Below are 11,001 nucleotides of genomic sequence, written 5' to 3'. Positions count from 1 at the left end.
TTGATTGATTCATTTTGGAATCTATTTTTATTAATGGATCCTTTTGGGTGAAGTTGAATTTTATTTTTTACACAGGAAGTGGATTAATATTATTTAGAGAAACTAACTTGTCATACTTCACCTTCAGACGAGGCGGAGTGGAAAAAAAATCGGTACCTTTGAGCAGCCCTCATGGCAGAAAGTCAAGGAAGTAGTAAGTCTGATTTTTTGTTTTGTTGTTGTTTGTTTTGTTTTTTGTGGTTGTTTTTTTTGACAGTTTGACATGACAGACTGTAATATTTCTGTAATGTTTGTGATCAGTGTTGTTTCTGATGTTTAGTACTTCAAAAGAACAGTTTATATCAAACCTCTACTTACACACATTACCCAATACTCTTTCACTTTCACTTCTACGTTCAAGGTGAAAAAAATCATTAATTCAGCATTTCTTGTCAAAATATACGTGAAATAGTCTTAGTAACAGCAGGAAAACCCTGAAATTCTCATACACTCAAATAATATTAAATATTAGGGAAAAAGTAAATGCAAGATGTTGAAAGTTAGAAGTATCAAATAGTTTTTAAAAAGTTTTTAAAAGTGGGATAAAAGATTGCATTGGTTCTGTAAAAAGAGTCAGTCAATAGTCAATCAATAGTCTTCAAGTCAATTTGTTATTAAAAAATTAAGTTATATTGTGGGAGTTGTGAGAATTACTTTACAAAAAAAAATCTCCACAGATGGTGGTAATTTTAATGAATAACCAGATGATTCTAAAAACTCACTGTTCTAAACACAGTTTTAATTTGTGGGATCACATCATCAGGGAAATCAGAGCTTCGTCTTCCTCTCTATAACTGCAAGTACAGTCTTCACTGAAGTATGAGAGGAGGATGAGGAGGGAGAGTCTGTAGACCGAAATGTTATCAGATGACAGAAAAGGTAAACAACATGCCATCAGTCCTGTCACAAAGGAAAAAAGTATGTCTCTCCACATCTGTGACCACAGGCTGCATTTTTTTACACAATTAGTGCTTAGCTGCAAATTAGAGTACTGAAATCTCAGATTTATTGAAATATTCAATTCAAGAATTGATTTGGCTCCAACATTGTCTTATAATGGTGAAGTGGCGTTTATTTTAATTTTAAACCAAATAAAATACTAAGAGTCCAGAAATGTTCTAATTATATTTAATCAGATGCAATATCAACAGCATAAAATATCCATCCATTGTCCATACCCACTTATTTCAATTCTCAGTCACAGAAATTGTTATACACATGTATTAGCTTCAGTCAAATTAAGGATTTTTCCAGACATCCAATGTTCCTGTCTGACATTCAGAAATTAATGTCCTGCCCCCAGCTTGTCTATATTTTATAGTGGTTATTTTAAACCATTCAGAAACTTGAGGGGTAATGGATTACTTAACTGTCCACTAAAACTTTTATTTCTGCTTTTATTTATCTGAGTTTGGTCTGAATAATCTTGTAATCTGGGTTTTGTGTTAACAGGAGCTCCGAGAGGAAGAAGAAGCAGCAAGGAGCGTCCTCCACGTATGAAACTTTTTATCATGTTTGAAGCCATTCTGGTTAAACACGTCTGTATTATTGAACATGATGACTTTGAGGGAATTGAAATAAATTCTTTAATATGTAATGTTAACTATTTTTTGGTTACCTGCCCTGGGGCATTGTTGACATCAGAGGCCTCATTTATTAAGCTGTGCGTAGCAAAGCAAACTACAGGTGGCGTATAGGGAAAAAGGAAATACGGCGCACAAAAACTTTCAGCGATTTATTATCAAAGCGTGCGCAGCACATCCCACATCTGTTTCCATACATAAAACAGAAGTGGGCGCACATGAGGGAGCGCCTTGCCACGTCCTTGTGGTGACCATTAAAGGTCAGGTGAACGCCTATCATAAATATTCATCATGTCATTTCCATGATGGCTCAGGAGGGGAAAAGCGTATCCTTTTTTTTCCTGAGCATTTACTCTTAGGAGTATTAATATCAAATGTACGTCTTTATTCATTTCTGCAAACAGCTTTAATATGTAACATGTGGTGTGAAAGGTAATAGTGGATTGTGCAAAAATGTCTCACATTTCACATCATTTCCTTGATTTTATTCTGTGCCGTTGGTGTCGCCGTTTCCCGTTTTTCTAGATTATGTGCATACGCCTGGGTCAGAGTTGTGTGGAGGTAGGAACATTTTCCCGTCAAGTCTGGTTTTCATAAATCCTAAAAGTTTACTATATTTAGCGTACGCCGGTTTTTGTTCCCACCCCAGCTTGATAAGCCCCAGGAGTTTATTTTGAGTGAGTCACCGTAAATGTCAAAAAGAAATTATTTTCCAGCTGCCACTGTCTGATAATAATAGTCACTTCATAAAAAGCTTGTTTCCTACCAAGCATCAATGTGTTATTTTAATTGGTAACAGAATCAAATCTGCCAGAAAGACTTCAGAGAGGAAAGGAGGAGATGCTGAGGTCATATTTACCTTAGCTGCACACAATATTGTACAGATTTTAAAAAGCATTTTGCCTTGTACATATCCCTGCAAAAACTGAACCATAATAATTTCAGTATGTTTTTATTTTAAAATTAGAATAATAATGATGTAAAAATAAGCATTCCCTCTATTATCCCAAATTCTATCACACACAATGAGTCAAAATGATCACTTATATTTTCTATTTAAAAATTATTACTGCTGTTAGGATGATAATGTACTTAGTAACAATGGTTTATCAATTTGTTTGCAATTCTGTTAATGGTATTTTCCTTTAAGGTTTCATTAAGTTAATTAATTTAAATAGTGCATTTCTTGTACCATGTGGTTAAAGTACATTTGATGAAAGTAGTTTGCACTGCTACAGGAATCTCATCTGTATGGCTTGTTATGAATCTCTCTATAATCTATGTGGGTATCAGGTTTAGCAGAAACGGAAAGTGTACATTCCAACTAGGAACGTTTTCATTCTTCTTCCTCTTTTATTTATGTTCTGTGTCAGACTTCAGACTGGTTCTTGTTGGGAAGACTGGAGCAGGGAAAAGTTCCAGTGGAAACACCATCCTGGGAAAAGTTGCCTTCACTGCAGACATCAGTCAGTCCTCAGGTAATATCAGAAACTGGGATTTCTTCACATTTATTGAACAGATTGACTTTAAGATATGACTCTGTTCTGTCAGAGAAACAGATTCAAACACTTTTGTGTTTACAGCTGTGATGCTGTTTTCTAAACAAATGTCTGGTTGTTGTAAAGTTTTGTTCCAAATTGAACAGTGTGTATTCTCTCCTCAGTAACCGGACAGTGCTGTAAAGAGGGAGCGGAAGTGTTCGGCAGAGAATTGAGCATCGTTGACACCCCTGGCCTCTTTGACACAGCGTTATCTGAACATGCTGTAAAGAGGGAGATCTCTAAGTGTATCAACATGTCGGCCCCGGGGCCCCATGCCATCTTACTGATCATCAAGTTGGGACGCTTCACCAGTGAGGAGCAACATGCTGTGAAGCAGGTGGAGGAAATCTTTGGAGATGATGCCTGGAAGTACACCATCATAATCTTCACTCATGATAATCAAAATGAGACAGTCATCCAAACACAGTTGCAGAAAGCTGGACCCAAGCTGCAGGAGATCCTGAGGAAAGTGGAAAACAGGTACCACCTTCTTAACAACAGCAAGACCAACAATCGCAGTCAGGTTCTAGACCTGCTGGAAAAGCTGGAGGAGATGGTTGTTGCCAATGGAGGACAGTATTATACCAACTACACCTACTTGAAGGTGGTAGAAATGCTGGATAAGAGAGAGTCACAACTAAGAGAGATGTACCAGGAGAAACTGCAGGATGAAATCAAAGCTATGGAGTCTAAGTATGAGAAAAAACTAATGGACGCTCAGCAGGAGAAACAGCAGGTGGAGAACCGACTACAGGCTGAGCTGAACGAACTAAAACGCTACTATAAAGCTTTAGAGAGTGGAGCCCGTCTGGTTGTAGAGCAGACTGTAGAGACAGACTCCATTGAAGACATAGTCAAGTACCTCGAGACCCTAAAACTGAATCTGACTTCATAAAGTTTCATTGACTGTTTCTGAACCTTAAGCTCAAACTAACATCATGTAACAGCGGGAGATCAAATACATAGACATATATATACGTAGCATGAGCGGGGAAGAGGCGTGCTGACAGAGCAGCCATCTTGGACACAGAATATGCACTGGTTAGGAAAGGTGGAATTGCATAATCTTAATTACTCTTAATTCAGTGAATTTTCAGTCGATTTATAGGCAAATTGGTTGATTGAAAACGTCACTCTTTTAGGCATTGTGTGGGACTATTTGATTTAATTAAATGTTTGTTTAACCACAAATACAAAGTCCTAACATAAAGTTGGAGTTTTGGTTCTAGTCTAAATAAATAAATATAATCCAAATAAAGGTTATCATACAATGTGTTTGAGTCGATGGGTGTTTAAGTAGAAGTACTTGATTTACCAGTAAAGATAAATTTTGACCAATTGTCTTTATGTTTGGTGCTTGTCTCTTTATAAAACATTAATGTAATAAATATATATAAACACAAACAAACATACACACAAAAAGGAAAACAACTTATGTCTTTATGCAGAACTGATGTGAGTTTCCAGCTTCCTCCTTTCTAACTTTACTGGACTCTCAGATCTCAGCTTCTTCCCCTGATTGCAAGGCCGTCACTCCAAAACATGAACCTGGTCTTCAGTTCATCTTATTAATTTGTTCAATTGCAGAGAAAGTGAGGGAGCTGAAACATCCATGGATGCAAAACCCATCTGAGTCTATGAGAAAGAAGATTCACGCACACTTTCTCAACAGTACAAAGTCATGATGCTTTTGAGTTGTCTTGTAATTCCAAGCAGTAGGTGATGTGACGTCATTACCAGGTAACTGTCCTCTCAGTGCTGCAGCTCTTTCATATACCGTCTATGTGTGGCTCCCTCCTCTCCCCTCCCTCTCCTGTTGCTTGTTGTCAGAGAATGTATATAGCAACGCAAATCCGATGTGCACATCTTTAAGGCTGAGACAGAGCAAATTCCCGGATGTTTTTGAAATTCCGGCCGGATGCATTTTTTACCTGTCATAAAGAGGACATGTCTGGGAAAAAAAGAATTTTTAGTCACCCTGTTTTAATCGATTCAAATCAAATTATTGATTTCAGAAACGTAAATAAAAACACAAGAATGATATGTTCTGTTCTGCTAAACTTCCAGTTTCTTGTGACCTGGTGATAGGAAACTAATAGTCCTGCTGCAGCTTCCTCTAGTTCTGGAGTGTTAACAATGCAGATTTATGACGAGATTTAAAAAAATATCTATACATGAAAACCACAACCTGATGTTTTTAATAATTTGCTATGTAATTAATTTATCTCATATATGTTAACCCACAAGAAAAAAGTAATTTAATTGTTCTTCAGGCTGAAAATCTGCATCAACTTACAAAGCTCTGTTGTTATCTAGTGGAGCACAGATGGAACTGCAGATTTGAACCACATAAAAAACAATTGAGTCACAACAGACTGTCATGTTAACTCAATACACAATGATTCCAAACACACCAGAACTATTGTACCATGTACCACCTACTACTACTAAGCTACTTACTGACTGTTTATTTGGGTGCATCTGAGAAAGAGCCTTTCACTGACTGAAGAAGTACATCATAACAAACTAAACAGGCAGCGCTTTTACATTCATAGATAATATCAGAGCCATGAAATCAAACAACAGATTAGGTTATTTCATATACTTGTGTTGGATAATATTAATATCAGACTTGCAAGAGTTCACATCAGCATGAAGACAGAGACAACAAGCTGTAAAAAGTGTACAGCCAAATGTAAGCCAAATGCAAACTGAGGATACATTTGTTCTGCATAAGTGCCAAAACTGTGTTATCTTCTTAGCAAGGTTGTGTTCATTCTTCCTATGACAAAGATGAGCTATGTACTGTATCTACTGACAATATACTCACACATAGACGCAGCTACAGTGTAAGATTCACAGAATATGATTAACAAGATATGTTTGCAAAGAAAACAATTATACTATGAAACATGCTTTTATTTCTTCTTGTCTGGACTACTGCTATACTCTATAGGCATCTGCAATAACGCACTTTCCTGTTTGCAGTTAGTCCAGAACTCCACAGCACAAACTTGCGTGCGAACAAATCACCCCTATTTTAGCTTTTTTGCACTGGATGTTGATTGATTGATTTTAAGGTCTTATTGTTTGTATTTAAATCTTTAAGTGGAGTGGCCCCCCAGTACGCTGAGGTCTGAGGGCCAGTCCCAGCTCATGGTGCCTAAGACAAGACTTAAAACCAGAGGGGACAGGGCCTTTTCTGTAGTTGGCCCCAGACTCTGGAATGCTCTGCCCCTCCATGTCCGATCTGCCCCCACAGTGCAGTACTTCAAGTCTTGTCTAAACACCCACTTTTATTCTCTGGCTTTTAACACCGCTTGAGTTGTGTGGTCCTCTGTGTATTTTATTTATTTTATTTTTTCACTTAATTTATTTTTTCTTTTCACTTGTTTTTATTGTTTTAATAAGAGCTGGTGGAGATAAACAGAGAAACACATGGTTATGTTTTTATTTATTTATTTATTTTTATTTACTTTTTATTTTATTAATCAATATTGTTGATTTTTTTATGTGCAGCACTTTGGAGACATATCTGTTTTTAAAATGTGATTTATAAAAAAAAAAGTGTATTGGATTGAAACTATAATCTTTATTTCTTCTAAAAAGTTGTTAACTGGACTAGTAAATAATCTACCCACTTTTCTGTAGGACCTGACTCTCCTGTAAGGCCCTGCTATGATACCACAATAAGGTATAGACACATTACTTTATCCTATAAGGCATAGCATTGGTGTATTTATTGTTTAACACACTGGGTGAGGTGCACCATTCCTGAAACACGGGGGTAATCTGCTTGTGCCTTCTTACCAGCAAGTTTCCACATAGAATCTTTGGTGGCCGCAAGTGTGGGCCACTGTTACCCACCCGTATAGCACCAGCTGAGCTGCAAGGACCCGCCTTGCTGACAAGTTTGGGAATTTCAAGGGGCCAGCTGTTGCCTACTGGTCTACAGCAGTGCTGCACTACCAGAGCAGGCGCTTTACAGACTCAAGCGGACCACAACCAGGTCAGGGGTTGAGATCGCTGACAGGTCCCAGGAGTACATAACAAACCTGACCGAGAGAATCCCATGAGCTACCACCAGGTCTGTAGTAGTTCACGTGCCCAACAGTAGAGGGCTCTCAAACTGAGAGCCTGCACACTAGACTCACTAGTTCCCGCTGCTGCACATCATAGACCTGAGTGATGGTTAGTCAAAATCTGTAGTTTCTCTTTCTCCGTGTTAAAATGTTTTCAAAAAGGTCTGTACAAATACATTCTGTTCACTTTTTACATGTCTTAATAAAAGGCAAGCCACTTTCTTCCAATACAAACACATCTAACTTAAATAACTGGAGCAAGGTAAAGCATCATGGACTCTTAACTTTTGACTTCACACTTTTCACATTCAAGGTTGAGAAGGTGATTGTCATGAGTATGATAAGGTAGCACAAATGCAGTATTTAAAAAGGGGCTTGCAACTTAAAAATGAGATTTTATGGCAACTGCCTGATCTCTTGTAAATGAAGCTTTTCCTTTAATTCTTCAGGTTGGACAGGAAGGGGTAGAGCTCTTTTCCCCTTACAAACTCTGGGATGTAGGCCGCTGTTGCAAAGTTGCATTAATTTTATTGTCGTTCGGGGTTGATTGCAGAGCCACTGTTAGGAAAGAGACCTCATTTGGTGAGGCAGAGGGAAAGACTTTGGGCTCCTCCACTGATGAACTGTCTGAGAAGATCCCAGATCTTCCCCTTTGCTCCAACACTATGGAAAAGTCAGAGGACAACTCTGATTATGGCCTCTTATTTCGCTGGGCATCAGAGAGGTGGGCTTCCTTGCTATCATCTTGTGATTCCTGAAGTAAGTAGTGTGAAGTAGCTCCACCCTCTGCCTGCATTTCCACACTAGAGGTACTTGTGGCTGTGGATTCTGCATGTTTCCCCTCTTTTCCTACCAGTCTTAATTAACTGTCTTATTAACTGTCCTTTCTGTGTGGAGTTTGCATGTTTTCCTTGTGTATGCATGCCAAACTTCCTTATGGCACAACTGCTAGTTTCCAAATTTCCAGAGGAATAAAACGGGGTGATCCAGCAGCTCCCTTTTTATTTCTGTTGAATATGCAGCTGATGGCTTCACAGTTACAGGCAGAATGTTTTAAAGGTGTCACTGTGCAAAACACACACACGCACACACAAAAAATGCTGTCAGCTGGCAGATGATACTGCCATTTTTTAAAAAGACCAAAATGAGATCAAGAAGGCCGTAGAAGATCTTGAAATATTCTCTAAAAAAAACAGGATTAAGCGTAAATGTAAACAACAGTGTAATTTATCCTACTGATATAGAAGTCATCCTAGTCAGAAATAAAGTTACTTTGGTATTAATATCTGTCGTGATCCAGCAGAAAGAATCCAAAATAATCTTCTTCCTTTATTACCAAAAATCCAAACTAAATTCAACACTTGGCTCGTGAGGGATTTATCAATTAAAGGCCAAATTCTTCTTTCTAAATCTGAAGGTCTATCTTGTTTGATATATACATCTAAAGTTTTGGGGGGCTAGAATTCCTTCTAAAATGTGACTTTGACGTGAATAAACTTCCCCTTCAACTTTCTTCCTTCCACGAACAGGTACTTTTCAGCTGGCTTCTTATGTATAAACATAATTTCTCCCCCTGTAAAGAACATATCTGGAGCAATAAGTACAAAAACAAATCAGTTTTTTATGATAACTGGGTCAACAATGATATTCTTTTCATTTCTGAATTACTTAATGAAAATGATAACCTTCTTACTTATACAGAATTCCTTAAAAAGTTTGGAACACCATTTCCAGTGCAAGAGTACTGTATAGTATTTGATGCCATACCAGATGCTCACCTGAAAATTATACAAGGAAACATTGGCTTTATTCATCCAGAATAAAATTTTTATTAAAAATTTTAATTATGCGATTACATAAAATGGAACTAATATTAAGGACAAAAAATGTAACAATAACTACCTTAGACATATGATTTACTGCCTGCCTTACCCCGTTGCACTTTTGTCTGGAACACAATCTTCAAAGACATTAATTGAAAACAAATTTGGTGCTATAATAACTTTTTTTGCACAAATAAAGTCAAAGACATACATTTTAAAATAATTCACCTAATTTATCCTACAAAGCAAGTATTAAAAAGATACAGAAATGAGATCCTGAAATTCTGTACCTTTTGTAACTCATGCCCAGAAAATGTCATGCACTTGTTTTTTGATTGTGTCCATGTCAGGTTTTTCTGGATTGATATTGAAGTTTTATGTTATAACTTATTTGACACTACTATAATTTTAACACAGAAAGACATTTATTTTTTATGATAAGACTGATATTAGAAAGGACTATATATTCATTCTGAACTTTTTTTATTTTGTATGCTAAATATCATATACAGAAATGTAAGTGGTCACATACAATACCCAATACTCAACACTTCAAGAATGATCTGAAACGATACTTTGAAGCACTTAATGGACTAACAAATCCGAAGGCCACTCAAACTTTGGTCATTTATAATAAACTGAAATCCCCTCTAATATATTTCATTATTGTACCACTGAGCTATGTTTTTGTTATGTTCGCTATATATGTAAATGTTTGAATATTCATCTGCCTCATACGACTGAGCTTTATGGAAGCCCATTTCCGTCACTCTGACGAAAAAAAAAACCCATTGTATCTCATTATTATGAGATAGTATCTCAAAATAATGAGATACTTAAGTCATAATTATGAGATACTATCTCATTATTATGAGATACTATCTCATAATATTGAGATAGTTAAGTCATAATTATGAGATAGTATCTCATTATTATCAGATTCAGATTCAGATTCAGATAACCTTTATTTGTCCCACAGCGGGGAAATTGCAGCGCAACAGCAGCAGAAGACACGCAATAGACAACAAATGGTACAATTTAAGAGGATAATAAAAAGAAATGTAAGTACTTAAACATAATAAAACTAAGTGAAATAGTTAAATAAATGACTAAATGTAATAAAAAACCTGTACACAGTACAGGGGGTGTGTCTGGGGATGTATATACAAGGTAATGGGTAGTGCAAAAACAGCAGTGAAAAATGGACAGTAAGATAAATGATATGTTATTGCACAAGTCCGTATAGTTCGTTATATTCTTCAGTCTAGCGGGCATTAAGTTTGTTGTGAAGCCTGACAGCAGCAGGCAGGAAAGATCTGCGGTACCTCTCCTTCACGCAGCGAGGATGAAGCAGCCGCTCACTGAAGGAACTGCTCAGAGCTGTCAGGGTGTGCTGGAGGGGGTGGGATGGGCTGTTCAACATGGATGACAGCTTAGCAGTCATCCTCTCATTTCCCACTACCTCTACTGAGTCCAGGGGGCATCCCAGGACAGAACTGGCCCTCCTCACCAGTCTGTCCATTTTCCTCCTGTCTCTGTCCATTATGCTGCTGGTCCAGCAGACTATCCCATAGAAGATGGCTGAGGCCACCACAGAGTCATAAAAGGTCCTGAGGAGTGGGCGCTGCACTCCGAAGGACCTCAGCCTCTTGAGCAGGAACAGTCTGCTGTTGCCCTTCTTGACCAGGGCGTTGGTGTTGTCCGACCAGTCCAGACGGTCATTCAGGTGAACACCCAGGTACTTGTAGGACCTCACCAGGTCGATGTCCATTCCCTGGATGTTCACTGGTACAGGTGGAGAGTTGTTATGCCTGCGGAAATCCACCACCAGCTCCTTGGTTTTGCTGGTATTGATCTGGAGGTTATTCCGCAGGCTCCAGTCCACAAAGTCCTGAATAAGTCCTCTGTACTCCCTGTCGTCTCCATCTGTAAT

The 11,001-nt window shown here is 37.8% G+C and overlaps 1 protein-coding gene across 1 annotated transcript; it reads left to right on the top strand.

The window, feature by feature from the left end:
• Nucleotides 1-115: 115 nt before the first annotated feature.
• On the top strand, nt 116-4,436 carry LOC121645447 (GTPase IMAP family member 4-like). The gene is made up of 4 exons (XM_041993906.1): nt 116-193; nt 1,492-1,533; nt 2,996-3,100; nt 3,286-4,436. Exons 1-4 carry the CDS (start codon nt 172-174, stop codon nt 4,056-4,058), a joined length of 942 nt encoding a protein of 313 aa, XP_041849840.1. The 5' UTR covers nt 116-171; the 3' UTR covers nt 4,059-4,436.
• Nucleotides 4,437-11,001: the final 6,565 nt, after the last annotated feature.

This window comes from Melanotaenia boesemani, chromosome 9, assembly GCF_017639745.1.
Source record: "Melanotaenia boesemani isolate fMelBoe1 chromosome 9, fMelBoe1.pri, whole genome shotgun sequence".
Lineage (NCBI taxonomy): Eukaryota > Metazoa > Chordata > Actinopteri > Atheriniformes > Melanotaeniidae > Melanotaenia > Melanotaenia boesemani.
Note: the sequence above shows the minus strand (reverse complement) of the source record. Positions and strands in the feature narration are given on the sequence as shown.

Bases quoted from the DNA above. Each gene is read 5' to 3' on its own strand.
- LOC121645447 (XM_041993906.1), top strand. From the start codon at position 172: ATGGCAGAAAGTCAAGGAAGTA. The intron at 194-1,491 runs GTAAGTCTGATT...TTGTGTTAACAG, and splicing joins GGCAGAAAGTCAAGGAAGTA to GAGCTCCGAGAGGAAGAAGA. The intron at 1,534-2,995 runs GTATGAAACTTT...GTTCTGTGTCAG, and splicing joins CAGCAAGGAGCGTCCTCCAC to ACTTCAGACTGGTTCTTGTT.